Genomic DNA, 17090 nt, shown 5'->3' with positions numbered 1-17090 from the left:
GTCCCCGGAGGGACACCCACCGTGACGGGCGCCAGTCGGCGGCGCTAGGACCCAGCGCGGCGCCCGGGCAGGGGGCGGGGCGAGGCCGCGGGGGCGGGGCCTGTAGCGCGACGGAAGGGCCTCAGCGCTGGCGGCGTAGGGGTCACGGGTTCGAGTCCGGGTACCGGCGGCGGTGGGGCGGCTATGGCGCGGCGGGCCGTGTTGTTCGACCTTGGCGGCGTGCTCTTTCGGCCCGGCCTGCAGCAATTCCTGGGCTCCTGCGAGCGGGACTGCGCTCTGCCCAGGTACGGCCCGGCCCGGCCCGGCCCGGCCCGGCCCGGCGGCGCTCGTCCGCCCGCGCTTCGGCACATCGCCGCTTGGCCGGAGACACGTAGAGACGAGGCGACAATACTGTGTGTGCGGCCGCCGCCCGCGCGTGGTCTGCGCGACTGGGGCCCCCATAGCAGGAGGAGGGGGCTGGGGGCACCCTGTCCGGGGCGTGGGGGGCAAGCTGGGGTCCCTGTGTATATGTGGGGTACTGGCTGGGGACCCCCAGGCCTGGGCGTGGGGTGCAGGCTGGGGAGGGTCCTGTCCTGGATGTGGGGTGCAGGCTGGGGGGAGAAGGCAGGGTGGCCTCTCCTGGATGTGGGGTGCAGGTCAGTGGTTAAAAGTAACCCCCAAAGAGGCAGGATTGCCACAGGGGACGCTGGCAGCAGCAGTAAGAAGAGCAACTAATTATTAAATAAGCAGGATAATTAATTAAGCCCATCCTTGCCCCAGCGCTGAGACCCGACACAACTCAGTGCATGAGCTGGAGCTGATGAGACCCAAAGCAGGTCCCAACGGGCCTCTCAAGTCCTAGCGAACCCTTTGGCCCATTTAATACGGGGTACTTGGGAATTAGTAATCCCAAAAGCTCCCAAACAGGAGCCAAACAGGTTCTGTCTGTTTGCATCCCCGAAAACGCTGGGATCTCCCAGCAGCGCGTGGGTGTTAAAAAAAAGCAGGGAGTTAAAAAAAAAAAAAAAACCACTAAATGCTGGAGGATGTGGAGCAGATGGAGCAATAAATTCCCAGATTATCAGGCCATCAAACATATTTTTGCTTCGCTTTATATTAAAAAAAAAAAAATAATGACAGCAATCCTGCTGGAACAGGTAAAGCTGCTTTATTTTTAACTGAGCTGCATTTTTATCGACTCGGAGGACAGCTTTGTCCTAAAGCCAGTCGCTGTAATCTTGTTTTATTGCCGCCCGAGAAGGCTTTTTGTGATCTTGTGATAGGGGCAAATTATTTTCCCTGAGCTACAGCTTACAAAATACCTTGCTCTTCGCATTATTTTTTTATTCCTGGCAAAGCTCCCTGCTCGTCTATCTGCAGGGCGAAGTAATTGAGCTGCCAGCAGAAATAAATGGCTAGCGATCTCCCGGTCCTGTAATGAAGTGATGCTCCGGTCCTGGGTGATGATGGAGGCTGGAGGCACAGAGCATCCTTCTCCCTGTAGCGCACCCCAGCACCCCTCCGGTATTGGGGTGTTGTGTCATGTCCCCCCCCCCAGCTGACCTCTCCTCCTTTGCCTTGCAGGAATTTCTTGCAAAACGTCATGTTTGCCGGCGGATCCGACAGTCCTTATGCCAAAGCCATGAGGGGACAGATCACCCTGTCCCAGGTGAGCCCGCGGGTACCAGTCGTGGAGCATCACCGGCGGCTCGGATGGGGCTCGGGAAGGAGCCGAGGGGAGCAGGCTCCAGGATGGGCTGCCTTTTCTTTCTTGGGGGGGTCAATTGAACGACTGCGTGGGTGTTTTCCAGCTCTTTTCGGAGATGGAAGAGGGCTGCAGGCAGCACGCCTCCGCCTCGGGCATCGTCCTGCCGCCCACCTTCTCCGTCACCCGAGCCTTCGAGGAGATGGCAGCCGAGGGGACGGTCAATGCCCCCCTTCTGCGGGCAGCGAGGGTGCTGCGCAGGAACGGTGGGTGCTGGGGGGCTTTTGGGCAAGGGGTGCTGGAGTAAGGGTGCTGCTCCCCTCCCAAGCAGGTGCCACGGGGGTCCCTTGTGGGTCCCACCATGGGGTCCCTGCTTGGTCCTTCATCATCATCCAAGGACTCTCCTGATGTCACCTCTCAGCGTCCTCTAACTGAATATTCTGAGCCCTGCTACCAAATCCATCGGACATGTTATCACCCAGCCAGCAATTAGCAGGATGCCGTAGCTCTTTGCCCCATGCCATGGCCGGTCCATCGGCTCGGTCCTCAGCATCTCGGCGTGCCCGAGCTCTGGCTCACATCCAGCTTGTGTTGGGAAGATTGAGCCTTCCTGGAAGTGCAAATTGGGCATAAGCTCCTGCTGAGCATCCTTTTATCTCCTGCCGGGGTTATCCTGGTCCAGACAGAGCCTTGTAAATCAGAGATTTTAGGTTGGGAAGGTCTGAGAAATGTGGCTGGGGAGGGGAGGTGAAATCAAACACTTGTGGGAGAGCTGGAGTGGGAAAACCAGGGCTCTCTGCCCTTTCCTAGGATTTAAGACCTGTGTCCTCACCAACAACTGGGTGGATGACAGCGCGGGGCGGCTCTTCACGGCCACGCTGATGAACCTGCTGCACCGTCACTTCGACCTGGTGATCGAGTCCTGCCGGCTCGGAGCGCGGAAGCCAGATCCCCAGATCTACACCTACGCCCTGGATGCGCTGCGGGCAAAACCGCAGGAGGTACGACCATCGCCCCCAAAACACAGGGAACAGAGGGGTCCCCCCGGGCACCCGAAGTCCAGCGGCTGCCCTTCCCCGGGGCGCTGAGCCCGGCTCTCGCTGGTCTACCTCCAGGTCATCCTCCTGGACGACATCGGGGAGAACTTGAAGCCGGCCCGGGAGATGGGCATGGCCACCGTCCTCGTCAGGGACACCGAAACCGTCCTGAAGGAGCTAGAGGAGCTCTCGGGTCTCCAGGCACGTAGTGGTGGGCTGGGTCCTCTCTGTCCCCTGCTCTTCTGGGGATCCTGGACCAGTTCTGCAGAGCCAGGAGGGATGGGCTCGGGCTTCTGGGTCTTGCCGTGATGCGGCGCTGGTGCAGGACTTGCGGGCGGCTTTGGAAACGAATGGGATGGGGGCTGTGGTCTCCTGCAAACTCTGCCCACCCCCCGATAACCTCATCCCGTGGACCTGCTGAGCCGTGTCCATCTCAAGCGCACGGATGTGCCACCAGCAGCAGGGCGGTGGGGATGTCCCATGGAGCTCACCCTGTGCTCCTCACCCCGCAGCTTCTCACCCAAGAAGAGCCGCTGCCAACTGCGTGTGATCCATCCGATGTGACCCACGGATACGTGCCCATCCGGGTAGGGTGGAGGGGACTGCCTCGGTGACAAGGTGTCCCCGGTCTTGGCAGGGCTTGGGGAGGGTCTTCAACCTCGTGCGAGGATGTGCCAGCCCACGGGTGGCTTGTTGGGTTGTCCACCCTCCCGCGTGGGCTGCTCCGGGTGGGGGATGCTGACCAGCCCCATCGTTCAGGTCTTCTCCATCCACCCCAGGAGCTAAAACGTGCTGGCGTGGCTCTGGGATGGTGGACTGGAGGAGGGGGGTGAGCTCCCACGCCTGGTGACCGGCGGTGGGTGGAGAGTTGGGGGGTGAAGCCATGCCACCCGCAGCCGGCGAGCCTCTCCGTCCCTTCCAGCCCGGCGTCCAGCTGCACTTTGTGGAAATGGGGCACGGCCCCATCGTCTGCCTCTGCCACGGCTTCCCCGAGTCCTGGCTCTCCTGGCGCTACCAGGTGATGGAGGAGACGGGGAGCAGGGTGGACCACGGGGGCTGGCGGTGGGATGCTGGAGCATGGTGGAGGGGGTGCCTGGCCATCACTCCTGGGGGTTCCCGGGGCTGTCCCACCCCCCTGCCTTGAGCCTTGAGGGACACGGGACACAGCCCAGGAGTGTTTGCCACCCTCCAGCCTCACCAGCCCGCATCTGCCCTCCTGGGGACATCTCCAGGCGTGCTGGGGTGGGCAGATGCAGGATGGGTGCTGGCACCAGGGGAGAGGGGGGGTCTGGGGGTCTCTGCATCCTTTGGAGGCTGCTGCTTTCCCTCCTAGATCCCAGCTTTGGCTGATGCCGGCTTCAGGGTGATCGCTCTGGAGATGAAGGGCTACGGGGAGTCCACGGCCCCGCCGGGTGAGCTGGTTTTAACTGGGGCATGGGGGGGACGAGGGTGTTCGGGGCTGGAGCTGCCAACCCCGAAGCCAAGACCCAGGAGGAGATGGGTGGAGGAATTTTCTCCTGGCGGGGTGGAAGCTGTCCTGTTCCTCCTGCAGCCCCAGCAGCTCAGGTGGATGCAGAACACATCTGTAGAAACACATGGATGTTAAAATGATGGCGGTTATGTCTCTTGTGCAGACATAAAAGAATATTCCCAGGAGCAGATATGCAAGGTGAGGAGCTGCAGGGCATGGACGTGGGCAGGATGAGTGCGGTGTGGAGGGTGGTGTTGGCTGGTAAGGCATGGTCCCGGGCAGGATCTGACCCTTTCTCTCCTCCCTTCCCCAGGACCTGGCGGTTTTCCTGGACAAACTGGTGAGGAGCCCCCCACGATGGGTCCCTCCTTCTTGGCAAGGTTTGGGTGCACGTCCCCGTGGCTGCCCTTCACCTCTTCCTTCCCATGCTGGGCTACCTGAGCTCCCTGGTGACTTTGGTCCAAAACCCTTGGGGTAGCACCAAGCCCCGTCTTTGTGTTCTCCGTGGATGGGATTTTAAAGGATGGGGATGTTCATACAACCCATTGCCAGTGGGGAGAACTCATCCTTGGGAGGGTCTCCAGCTCTGCGTCACCTTTTCCTGGACTTTGTGTCCTTGCTGAGGGTGGGGAGATGGGCTGGTGGCACCAGAAAAATGGCTGTTTCGGGTTTTGGTAAGGCAGCGAGATACTCGTGGAGAAGGATGCTGGGCTGTATCCCCTCCATCCCCCTTAAACCCCGACCGTAGCAGCTCCCAAGTGGCTGGGGTGGCCGGGGGACCAACGCTGCCCCTCGGCACAGCTCGAATCCGGTGTCATCTTGGCATCTGATCCACTTGGGTTTGGGAGCTCCAGGTTTAATTCCCATCCTGGTGAGGGGATGGGGTTGATTTCTGCGCCTTTTAAAAGAGATGTAAGTGTAGGGGAAGAAGGTACAGCTCGCAAATGCCAACATCTGCAGGGCTTTTTCCTTGCAAAATGGCTTCCAAAGGAACGAGTCCTTCAAAAAGCACAGTGCTAAAAAAAAAAAAAAAAAAAACAACTCAAGAAACAAGGGGAAAAAAAAGCCCTTGAGGTTTTGCAAGGGCTCCTTGTTTGAGTGGTGGTGGTTTTGTGCCAGCATCGGAGCTGGATGGGTTTTTGGGAGGGGACCAAGCCGGGCGCTGCAGGGCTGCGGCTCCCGTTTGGTGCCAAGCAAGCGATGATAGATCACTGAGATTGTTTTGGCTGGGGAATTGCCTTCACGCTGGTTAAAAATGATAAGGAAAATGGATAGAAAGGTGCCCGTCGATACGCAGCCTGGCAAGAGGGTCAGTGCCCGTTTTGCTTCAGGGTGAGCTCGGTAGATGGGATGTGAGGTCGTGGCACCCCGTATGGATGGGACTTCGGTTTTCCCTGTTCCTCTGCTACTGTCGGGGCCCATCCTGCTCCTCTCCCCCCGCGGGGGCTCCTTCTCCCTCCCCTGGGACAACCTGAGAGATTTTGGGGGAGATAAATGACTTCGTGAAGCTTCATATGTTGTTTGAGCCCATTTCTGGGATGCAGAAGAGGCAGAGTGGTCCAGGAGCCGGCATGGTGATGGCCAGGGATGGTGGGATGAAACCCATCAGCACCCAGGGGACCCGCTCAGCCCCCACATCGGAGGTGGGAGATGCTGGGACCCCCCCCAAATCCTCTTCCCCCCCGTGGGGGGGGGTGGGTCTCAGACGCTGGGTTTCACGCCGTCGGATGGCAGCAAGCAGGGCTCGCCGGCACGCAGCCAGCCCTGAGCCACGTCTGCCGGGAGGGTATTTTAATTACGCTTCTAAATATCAGCTAATTATGAACCAGCTGCTACATTGTCAGGAGCGCGGGTTTTAATTGGATTTATTTGTAGGTGCCCAGAGGGGTCAGGAAAATGGAATGGAGCAGGGGGGGAACAGTGAGCTCGGCGTGCCCGGCTCTGGGCAGGATCTGTCTGGCCCTGGGGGATGCTGCGAGCCCCTTCCCAGAGGGGCTGGGGATTTCTTCGGCTGTGCTGATACCGAGACATTCCCCTTGCTGTCACCCTGTGCAATGATCACACCCGTACGGGTGATCCCAGGGGATGAGCAGCCTTGAGATGTGTTTTTGGTGGATAATGTCAAACCCCTTTCCTCTGGAGGGCCCAGGTACTTGAAATGTTTAATTTAAAGTCAGAGCAAATTGCTCCGGGGGGATCAGGTAACGCTTCTTCCTTGGGGAAAAAAAAGGAAAAAAACACATAAAAGGAAAAAAAAAAGGAAATATTACTGTTTCCTGATCTCTTTGCTGCTTCGGAGGAAGGCAAATCACCTCTCGGGTGCTGCTTTTGGGGTGCAGCCGCGGGGGCACGGGCTGACGGCCCCCTTCCCCGCAGGGCATCCCACAGACCGTGCTGGTCGGCCACGACTGGGGCGGTGCTGTGGTCTGGAACATGGCTCTCTTCTACCCCGAGAGGGTGAGGTGGGTCCTTGGGGACTGGCCGTACCCCTGCCCCTGTCCTGTCCCTACAGCAAAGCCCCAGCTCGCATGGGGCACCCCAAATCTGGGTGCGATGCTGATTCTGTCCCCCTCCGTGATGTCCCAGAGCCGTCGCCTCGCTGAAACACCCCGTACCGACCCGCCGACCCCGCTGTGGACATCGTGGAGAAGATGAAAACCTACCCCACCTTTGATTACCAGTTCTATTTCCAGGAGCCGGTGAGTCCAGGACCACAATTTTTATTCTCCACCCTATTTTGGGGCTTAAACCACCCTCCCAAGTATGGGGGTGTGCCCACGTTGGGGTCCCCAGCTCATGGCTGGGCATCGCTTGCCCATAGCCGGGGTGCCACGCCGTGGGGCTCTCGCCGTCACCCAGCTGCAAATGGCTTGTGGTCACCTTTACCAGACCTTGTTCCCGTGCTGAACTCTGCAAAAAACCATCCCCGGCCTCCAGCCGAGCCCCGATGGGTGGCAGGATCCGGCCCTGGGGTGGGTTGGGTCCCTGGGGAGGGTTGGCATCACCCGTGGTGCTTCCTCCCCCCGTGCAGGGTGTCGCAGAGGCAGAGCTCGAGAAGGACATCAGCCGGACCCTGAAGGTCCTGATCCGCTCCACGCGCCAGGAGGTAGGAGTGGGGCTGAGGGCGGACCTGGGGTGGGAGCAGAGGGCTTCACAGCCTGATGTCCTCTCCGAGCCCTGCTAGACTTGTTGGGGCTCTGCCTGTGGCACCCCTCTCTCCTTCCACCTTGCCCGTGCCAGGAGCCCAAAGCTTCGGGGGTGGCTTTGCAGTAGCCCACAGTGACCCTCAGGCACGTTCCACCCCGTGTCTGCTGTCCTTTTGCTGCCTCTCTGAGGCAAAGTCTGCATTCAGTCTGCATCAGTAGGGACCAGAGTGAACGCATCCTTGTAAGCAGCAGTGCAAGGCCCGCACCTCTTTAGGACTCAAAGCTGACCCCAAGTAGGGATTGAGAAGACCTTTAGAAAGCTGTGCTGCCTGGGGAGAGGCAGCCTCGTCTGGGGAACAGCGTGGCCTGTCTGGTGCTGGGGCTTGGAGCACAGCACGGCTGGCAGGGGCAGGGGCTCCTGCTCTCCCTCTGCCCTCGCCGTGCCAGTGCCACTGGCTTCCTTAACCCCTGCAAATGTTAATGTCTCGCTTCAGGGTGAAAACCTTTGCGGTTTAAAATAACAGCGCCCCGGGAGTGTACGGGAGGCCGTGCCTGGATCCGCAGCCCGGGGCTGCGTGGTCAATTCCTGCATCCACGAGGATGCAGTGATGCTCGGTGCTGGCTCCCAGCTCCGCAGCCCAGCGCTGCGTGGTCGGTTCCTGCATCCCTTGGGATGCCGTGATGCTCAATGCCAGCTCCCAGCGAGGAGGGCCGTGGAGCCCCAAGTCTGCCTGGCAGTCCCGGGGAGCCCCCCCGGGAATGGGGTTCCCCCCCGGGCACGGTGCCGCTGCCTGCCTGCCCTCGGTCCCCCTCTCTCCCCGCAGGACCGCCTGCCCTTCGCGCTCAACTTCCACAGGGTCCAGGAGCGAGGTAGAGCGGGGGGAGACCTGGCTGCGGGTGGGGGGTGCTGCGGGTGGGGGGTGCTGCGGGTGGGCAGTGCTGTGCCTTTTCTTGCAGGGGGGCTGCTGGTGGGCTTCCCAGAAAACCCCCCCGCCAGCAAGATCCTGGCCGGCCCCGAGCTGCAATACTACATCCAGCGCTTCGAGAAATCCGGCTTCAGGTAGGGGCAGGAGCCCGGGGGGCTGGTGGGGTACCCCCCTGCAGAAGGGGGGACCCCCAAACCCACCTTGGCCTTGCTTTATAACCCCACGAAGGCGCAAGGCTGCCGGGGGGAGGCTGCTTTTCCCTTGCAGGCTCTTCCCGTGCCGGCTGTGCCGTGGGCGGTGAGATGGTCCCCGTGGTGGTGTCGGCAGGAGCTGAGTCCCAGCATCTCCACCCTGTTACCCTCTCTCCCAGTGGCCCCCTGAACTGGTACCGCAACATGCGACCCAACTGGCGCTGGGCTCTCTCTGCCAAGGACAGGAAGGTGGGGACTGATCCTGCCCCGTGGGAGCATTTGCAGACCCAACACCTTCTGCACCTTGTCACCTGTGTCCCCTATAGATCACAATGCCAGCCCTGATGGTCACAGCCGGGAAGGATGTGGTGCTCCATCCCAGCATGAGCAAGGGCATGGAGGAGTGGGTGAGCCAGCGTGGTCCCATCCCACCCCAGTCCTGCCCCTGCCCAGGACCGGCGTGCACCGAAGCCATCCCGCTTCCATAAGATCCTACCACGGGAGAGCCCCAGGGCAGGTCCATCATGCCGAGATGGACTGGATTTGGCCCAGATACGGGGACATCACTTGATAAGGGGGGGCAGGCTGATATGGAGGGGGGCATTTGCCTTCTCTCCTACCTGCAGCAGACAGGAGGGGATTTGCTTCGGCCAAAATGAAGAGCTGGGGATGCAGGGGCAGCCCGGGGTGGGCTCCTGGTGCCCAGCGTGCCGGATCCTGGCACAAACCAACCCCTGTCCGCTCTGGCACATCCCTCCGTAGATCCCGCAGCTGCGCCGGGAGCACATCGAGGAGTGCGGGCACTGGACGCAGATGGAGAGGTACGGCGGTCCCGGCGTGCATGGCCTCGCTCCATCGGAGCCGGGCTCCCTCTTCTCCGGGGGGAGGGAAGCCGGATCCCACCCCAGCTTTGTGCCGTTCCCCCCAGGCCGGCGGTGCTGAACAGGATCCTGGTGGAGTGGCTGGAGGGGCTCCCCCCCGACACCCCCTTGCCCAAGATCTCCAGGCTGTGAGCGGGGGGCCCTACCCCGTGCCTTCCCCCCTTCCTGGGATGATTGTGCCTTTAGGGTTTGATTGTTTGATTTTTTTTTTTTTTTTTTTTTAACTTTTAGGGTTGGATTTTTACCTTTAGGGCTCGATTTGTATTTTGGGGGGGTTGATGGGTGGAAGCGATGGGTGAGCCGGGGCTGGGAGGAGGGTAGCACAAAGCATCGCCCCTACTTTGTGCAGCTAAAAGGTCCCAGTGAGCTCTCGTGGGGGTCCTGGCGTGCTGGGAGATGGTTTGGGGTTGGACCCATCCTCGTGCCATGGCAGGGGCTGCATCGGGGCTGCCCTATCCCCCCGACCCCATCCCAGGGGCTTCCCTCGCTTGGGGGGTTTGTGTCCCGGGTTGTGGCCACTCGTGCCGCGTGGTTGGTTTTGGCGTGGAGGTTTTAATGCACTAATAACGAATGCTGCCTGAGAAATCACCTTCTGCTTTGTAACGTTGAGAAATAAAGCACAAAGTCACCCGAGCGCCTCGGCTCTCCCTGTGGTCCGCAGGGTGCGGGTTCATACGGCATCTCGCTGCCTTTTCCCCGTGGCCCATCCCCGTGGTGCCAGGGCTCAGCCCCTGCCCTCGGCCACCTTCCCCTGAGCTCCCGGCCCTTCTCCCGGCCTCAACAGACATCCAGGACAGCGTCAGGATTTGGGCAAACACGCTTGGTATTTCCCCCCTCAGCTAAATTCTCCCCAGCCCTCAACTATTTTCAGCTGGGGCTTTGCGGTTTGTCTGTCTGCATCCCTCCTCCCAGCCCGCTCTGCCAGCAAGCCCACGGGAATGTTTTGCATCCGGATTCATCCCTGAAAAAGGAGTTGCGTGCATTGGAGATGGGGAGGGGAAAAAACCCCCAGGCCCTGGGTGGGCAAGGAGAGGTTTAAACCTGCTCCCTCCAGCCTGGAGTTATCTGTAACCCTGGCTGTCATCCTCTCCGGGTTTGCTGGCAGGGCAGGCAGCCTCGGGAGCGGGTTTCGGAGCTGCTTTGGACTCTGCTGCTGAAATGTAAAATCCAAGAGCATCATCCCTGGGCGGCCGGGAGCTGCGACCAAGCACCCGCCCTGGAGCCCTGCCTGGAAAGCCAAGCGGGCGCTGCCAAAACGGCCTCTCCCATGGCACTGGCATCTGGATTTATGGTTTTAATAGGTGTTTGCAGCCTTCTGCCAGCCTTCCCTGCACCCCAGCCCCTGGCAGGGGCCTGACCTGGGTGTTTCCACCCCGCTCTTGGGGGGGCTGCAAGGCTGCGGCGGTGCCCAGCAGCGCACTGGCCCTCCCACAGACCCTGGGAATGATTTTGGGAGGCAGGAGGACCTGCAGAGAGCTTCCCAAGCCCCTTTCGCTCCTTGTGCACCATGTAATCCCCTCCTACATCGCCACAGCAGGGCATTGCTCCTGCTCGGGCTGCCCCCCTCCTGCAGATTCCCGCCCCACACCAGCTCCGTGCCCCCTCTCCTGAAGCCCAGACCGGCTTCTCCACCTCCCACCCGCCCACCCTGGATGTATACGTCTTCAGCCCCAGGGGTGCATGCATCTTTGGTACCTATGCATCCCCAGTCTCCAGGGTGTGCATGTCCCCAGTGCATGCATCCTCCCTCCCCGCAATGCACGTGTCCTCGGCACGTCCAGCAAGCTCTGATGCCCACGCATGCAGACCAGTGGGGTGGGAATAGCCAAAGGGCAACTGGTTGGGATGGGGACACACCACTGCCTGCGGAGCGGGGAACCTGGGAAACCAGCTGAGCCAAAGCAGACTTGGGCTTTGATGCTGGCGGGTCCAGGAGGGCAAGGCCAGAGCAATGCAGATGCCATCAGAAGAGATGCAAAGTCCCACCTTGGTTTCCTCCAGGGCTTCGCTCCATCTCTCAGAGGATTTATTCCCGGGAGAAAACCTCCAGCCATGAACATGAGCGATGGCACCGGCTGCCGCTGCCTAATAGCACCCGTGGGGCCGGGCCCCAGCGTGACGGATGGAGTCTGAAATAAAGAAATAAATCTGACTGAGCTCCTCTGGGGCATTTCTTTTCCCAGCTCGAAGCCACTCACCATGGCCTCGGGCGCAGCGGAGGGAGAAGGACCGCATCCCTCGGGGTGCTGCGGAGCTGGGGAGCTTGTACCAGCAACCCCCCCCAGGGCTGATGTGGTCTCCATCTGCACGACGCACTGTGGCTCTATCCTGCTCCTCTCTCAGCTCTTTGATGTGGAAAGGAAGAAGAAGATGTCTGGAAAAACCTTAGGGTGGGTTTCAAACCCCTGATCCCAGCAGCAGAGGCTCGGAAGAAATTATGTCCCAAAGCCCCGGCGTTAGGGGCAGCTCCGCGAGCAAACAGGGCAGCTCACAAAAGGCTGGGTTTATTTTCGAAGAGATGCTTGCGATTCCTGCTCTCACCTTTGAGAACAACAACAAAAAAAAGGGTATCGAGAAGAAGAATCATGACGTGTCCCCAGGGGAGCGAAGACTCAGCCACTCTCAGCGCGTGGGTGACAGCACCCGACGTGTCCGGGACCCGGCCGTGAGGACCGGGCTCCGTTTGCAAGGGGGTTTGCATGGCGACGCACGGTTCAAGGGGGATAAAATGGGGACAGAACCCCCCCAAACCTCCAATTCTGGCACCGCTGGTGCGATGGGCACCCCCCCCATTCCTTCTTCTGCGCTCGCCGGTGCCGGCGGCGATGGACGTGGCTGCAAACTCCTCCAAAGGTCAGCGAGCACGAGTGACACGCCGTCCCCAGGATGCGTTGCTCCCATCGCCGAGGACAGGCAGCACCCCTCCACCGCCGTTCCCCAGGAGAGCAGGAATTAAAGCCTCGGGTCCTGTTATTTACCCTCCGTTGGGTTTTTTTGGCGCTTAAGCAAGATGCTGGTGGGGGACGGAGGTGGAGGCATGTCTTCGGTCTCCCTCCCCAGCCTGGCTCTGCTTCCAAGGCGAAGCTGGTGACAGTTGCGCTGTGGTACAGGGGACAAGTGGATCTGGGGGGGGGACAGTCACCCCCAGGGTTTCTCCCATCCCTCTGACCCCACCGGGGTGTCTGCAATGACTGCGATGGGGCTCTGCTGGGAAATGTCTGCTGGACGGCGTGCATGGGATGCGGGGTGCAAGATGCGCACGTGGGGTGCACGGTGGGAGTACTGGGGTGCAGGCTGCACACAGGGGATGCGGGGTGCAGGCAGAAACTGGCAGGGTGATGCTGGGGGACTGCGGAGGGTGCAGAGCCCCAGACCCGGGGCTGGCCTCCCGGCAGGCGACCCTGCCCCGTGCATGCAGCGGGTGGGCTGGAAAACCCACAGCTGCTGGGGTTTCTCCTTAGAAACCCATCTGAAATGGGGAAAAAAAAAAAAAAAAAAGAACATATAGGTAGAACCAGCAAAAGCCCAGTTGCTTTGGGGCACGGGCTCAGGGCTGCTGTGGGAAGGAGCTGGGCCTAATCCTGCACCTCCAGGACTTTACCCAACAACAGTCCCCAGCTCTGGCACGGGGTTTGGGTGCAGGGGGGGCAGGACTGCACCCAGCCGCGCTCGCTTGCACCCACCGAGCTTGATGACACCCGGTTAAATTTCAACCCAGCCTGTCCCTGGACTCTGGGACGGCTCCGGCTTCGCCCCGGGGATGCTCGGTTAATATTTCAGCCTTGCTGGGACTGAAAACGCCCGGGTTGCTGGGTGCCAAGGGTGAAGGTCCCTCTGGGGCCAGCACGCTTTTGTCACGGCTCAAACCGCAGCGTCACCCCCCCAGGGACCCAAACCCACCCTGGTGTAAGGGTGCCACGATGTGATCAGCTCTGCTTGTCCTCTGGACCAAAATCCCCTGGAAATATGCTGTTTTCATCTCTTTTTAATCAGCTTCTCCCTCAAAGGCTGCGAGGCACCCATGGGTGCTGGCAGCAGGGATGCTGATCTGCAGGGAGGACAGGGTGGGACTCTGGCTGTGCCTGGTGGTGAGGATTAAGGGACAATTATCTCTCTGCTCCCATACAGCGTCCAGTTCTGGTCCTGTCCTCCCCTCCTCCAGCCATTGTTCGCTGGCCCTTTTTCGGAAAGGAAGCAATTAACTCGGAAAAGAGAAAAGAAGAAAGAAGCCCTTGGAGGCTGAGAAATAAAGAATAAAAGCTGCCCATAATTAAATTTCAACCGTTTTATTTTTAAACGGAGAAGAACGAAGGCAAAAAACCCAAACCCCACCTGATTTCTGCCTGGCCCAGACACTCAAAGAGCTTCAGCAAAGCACTCCTGCCTCAGTTTCCCCACTGCTGTAGGGGAGGTAGCAGCTTTGGGAGCCAGCCTGCCCAAGTGCAGGCAGCTCTGGGGAGGAGCCTGGTGGGCAGGGGACAAGTGGGAAGGCTCCAGCCACAAGTCAAATTTTTGGGCAAATCCCATCTCCATGTTCCTGCATGGGCTTGGAGACAGAGCCTCACGTGTCTGCCCCTCCGCCACAGCAGCAAGGCCTGCAGTTTGGGAATGCATTGCAATTTTGGAACTCATCATTGCAATTTGGGAGTGCGCTGCAATTTGGGAATGCATTGCAATTTGGGAATGCACTGTCATTTCGGAACTCATTGCAATTTGGGAGTGCACTGCAATTTCGGAACGCATTGCAATTTCGGAACGCATTGCAATTTGGGAGTGTACTGCAATTTGGGAGTGCATTGGAATCTGGGAATTTGTGGTGCAGATGGGACAGTGAAGAAAGTAGCTGCAAAAGCAGGAAATTCCAGCAGGACCCTGCTGCTGGGCCAGCTCAACGCCAGCAGCTGCAGAGGTGCCAGTGAGGGTGCAGAGTGGCCTCTCCCAGCTCCCATCCCCATTTTGGCTGCTCTGGAGAACCCCAGCCAGGCCACAGCAGCCGACAACCCCGTGTCACCCTGGCAGTGCAGGAGAGCTGGCCGTGTTCAGGGTCCCCAGTCCTGCTATCCCCACGCAAACCGCACGCCCTGGCCTTGCAAACCCAACCAAAGCATCTGCTGGCATCGCGCTCCCACGATTTACACCAGCTGACGATGCTGAACCTGGGGGATTGAATCCTTCCCTGGTCTGGATGTGTCCCCCGGGGACTGCAGGAGAGCCCCAGCCGAGCTCTGCTGCCCTTGCTGCCTGGATCCCTCCAGGACAGATACAACGGCACGCCGGGGCATTTTACATCCCACCAAAAACTTCATCGATTCACAAATAAATTCACAAATAGCTTCAACACCGGGCAAAACACCACTGTTTTCTTTTTCTTTTTCTTTACTTTCATCCTTTAATTGAATTATTCCCCGCTGTTCAGCTTTAATTAGCCGAGCTGTGACATCCCTCCTGGATGCAGGCGAGAGCTGGTGGAGACCGGGGCGGTGGGGAGAGCTGCGTCCCTCCCCGTGTGCATCCCCTTCACCCCGCACTGTTAATGAATAATCCCTGGGGAGGGTGTTTTGGGAGGTTTCGATAACCTTTGCACAGCACTTGGACCCAGAGCTGTCAGCTGGGCAGCCGGGGAGGTGTCTGACCCCAATCGGCTGGCCGCCTTGGCATCTATCTGGCCTCGAAGGTGTGTCGGAGGATTATTCATTAATTTGCTGCATTGCAGCCAGGAAAACACCAGCAGGGATTTAGGATGGTCAGGAGGTCAAGGAGCTTTGGAAGTAGATGTGAAGTCCCATGGAAAAAGCTGCTGGAGGTGCCGTGAGGTCCTTCACAAGCTGCACAGCTCCTGCTCTGTAATTAAGAAGCAATTTTCCCCCCGGTTTGTGATTGTGCTGGAAAGGCCAGGTCTCCGAGCATCCCGCGAGCATGCGAAGGCAGCTGCCGGCAGCGGCGGTTCCCTGCCCACTCGGGGCTTGGAGCGGTGCTCCCGGAGGTCACCTTGCCCGAGTTAGCCGGCTCAGAAAAAAAATCGTTATCATCCCCTCTTTAATGAGGGACCAGGGAGGGTTTGCTTATCACCAAAGCGCAGCCACGGAGCGCTGCAGAGCTCCTGTAAATCGCCGCTCCTCGCATGTCCTTCAGATGAGACCCATTACCCGGCCGGATCCTGTCCCCCGCTTTGCTCCCGGTGGGACGGCAGAGCGAGTTTGGGGTGCAAGGCAAGCGTGCAAGGCGTGGAGCATCCTCCTCCTCGCAAGCCAGGCAGCGAAGCCCCCCAGCACCCCTTCTGCATGTGGCGATGCGATGCAGCGAGGCCGTCGCATCGCTCGCTGCCTGAACCCCTCCGTGCGCCCGCTGCCGGGTCCCCCCAAACCTGGCAAGGGCCGTTTCCCAATTCCCCCCTTTGCCTGGGTTGCCTGGTGCAAAAGGCTGCAGGTTCAGGGGACCCGCTCCAGGGTGAGGACCCCCAAAAGTGGAGCAGCTTCTCCCCAAAACCCTGGGAATTTGCAGCATCCTTGTAGGACGCGGGACCCCAGGTTCAAATCTGTGCCCGGATCCTGCTCTGCCAGCAGGGAGCGAAGGGCTCAGCCCCTCTCCTTCCCCCAGGGAATCAGGCAAATCCCAAGGGGAGGGCTGTTACTCATTATCCTTCCAGCCTGGAGAGAAGCTCCTCGTTGACCCACAGAGCAGGAACAAGCTCTGCCAGCCTTGGACCGGCCAGGATCATCCCTCATCCCCGGTGCCGGAGCAGCCGGAGTCCCGCTGGCTCCAGCAGCATCTTGTGGAGAGGCCGACGGGATGGTAAGGAAAAGCCAACGCAGCCAAGAGGGGAATTTCTCAGGTTTTGGGGTGGGAAGGGTGGTCTAGGCAGCCATGCGCTGCGGTTGAGGCTGTCGGGACAATGCGGTTTTATTACCAGCTTTGATATGGATTTAATAACCAACATTGCCTTGATGAGAAATAGGAAAGGTGTCTTGGAAAAAAGAGAGAGGGAAGGAAAGCCAACAGGTTCCCTGGATAAATCAGGTCAGGCTCTGGCTGCTGAACTGGAGTGGTTTCTAACCTATGGCTTTTCAGTTTTCTCCATTTTGTTCTTTTTTTTTTTTTTTTCCTCATTTTTTTTTTGTCTCTCTCCCCCTGTACCCTGGCTCACAGACCAGCTCTGAGTTTTAACTTGCAGGGGGGATGCTGTGGGGCAGCCCCAGCCCCACCTCCCCCTCGCCCCGAAGGCTCCCTGCTGCTATCTGGGCTATCTCCCATAGCTTCCTGATGGCCCTGGCTCCAGGCAGTGTCACCCCCCCCCCCCCGGGCAGGTTGATGGGCCATCCACTGTCCCTGGCCTGCCCAGCCCCTAAAAACAACCTGGGGGGGCTGGGAGGAAAGGAAGAGGGGGGGGGAGGATGCTGCAGACACCCTGGGAGAGCCCCTTCTGCACCCCTGCAGAAGTTTGGCCAGTTTTGGGGGGGGTCTGCTCTTTGGATGGGAGCTGAACCCATCATAGAGGCGGGGAGAAGGAAAATGAGCTGAGGGCAGAGGAGGGAACCTGGGTGGGAAGGTGGAAGGCGGAGGGTTTGCTGATGGAGAGGAGGCTGGACGGCGCGGGAGGAAGGAGACTGCAGGAGGTGGCAAGGGAATAAATCATCCCCTGCAGCCACGGTGGGACAAGTGTTGTGTTGGTGGGTCCAGTCCTGCCGGGACCAGGGGGATTCACCATCTTCCCTGGGGCTTGGTGCCCAACCCCACACCAGGTCCTTCCTTGCCCA

At 59.7% G+C, this 17090-nt stretch overlaps 1 protein-coding gene across 1 annotated transcript; it reads left to right on the top strand.

Moving 5' to 3' along the window:
- The first annotated feature begins 112 nt into the window (after nt 1–112).
- EPHX2 (epoxide hydrolase 2) lies at nt 113–9969 on the top strand. The gene is given in 20 exon segments (XM_052810033.1): nt 113–284; nt 1564–1648; nt 1791–1950; nt 2495–2685; nt 2800–2922; nt 3234–3308; nt 3644–3739; nt 4055–4133; nt 4356–4390; nt 4506–4532; nt 6569–6654; nt 6779–6794; nt 6796–6891; nt 7224–7298; nt 8163–8208; nt 8296–8398; nt 8635–8704; nt 8782–8862; nt 9218–9276; nt 9384–9969. Coding segments are annotated over 20 exon segments (1689 nt in total). The 5' UTR covers nt 113–183; the 3' UTR covers nt 9469–9969.
- Nucleotides 9970–17090: the final 7121 nt, after the last annotated feature.

The sequence above is a fragment of the Harpia harpyja genome, chromosome 15, assembly GCF_026419915.1.
Source record: "Harpia harpyja isolate bHarHar1 chromosome 15, bHarHar1 primary haplotype, whole genome shotgun sequence".
In the NCBI taxonomy this organism is placed as follows: Eukaryota; Metazoa; Chordata; class Aves; order Accipitriformes; family Accipitridae; genus Harpia; species Harpia harpyja.
This window is presented reverse-complemented; position numbering and strand designations above follow the sequence as displayed.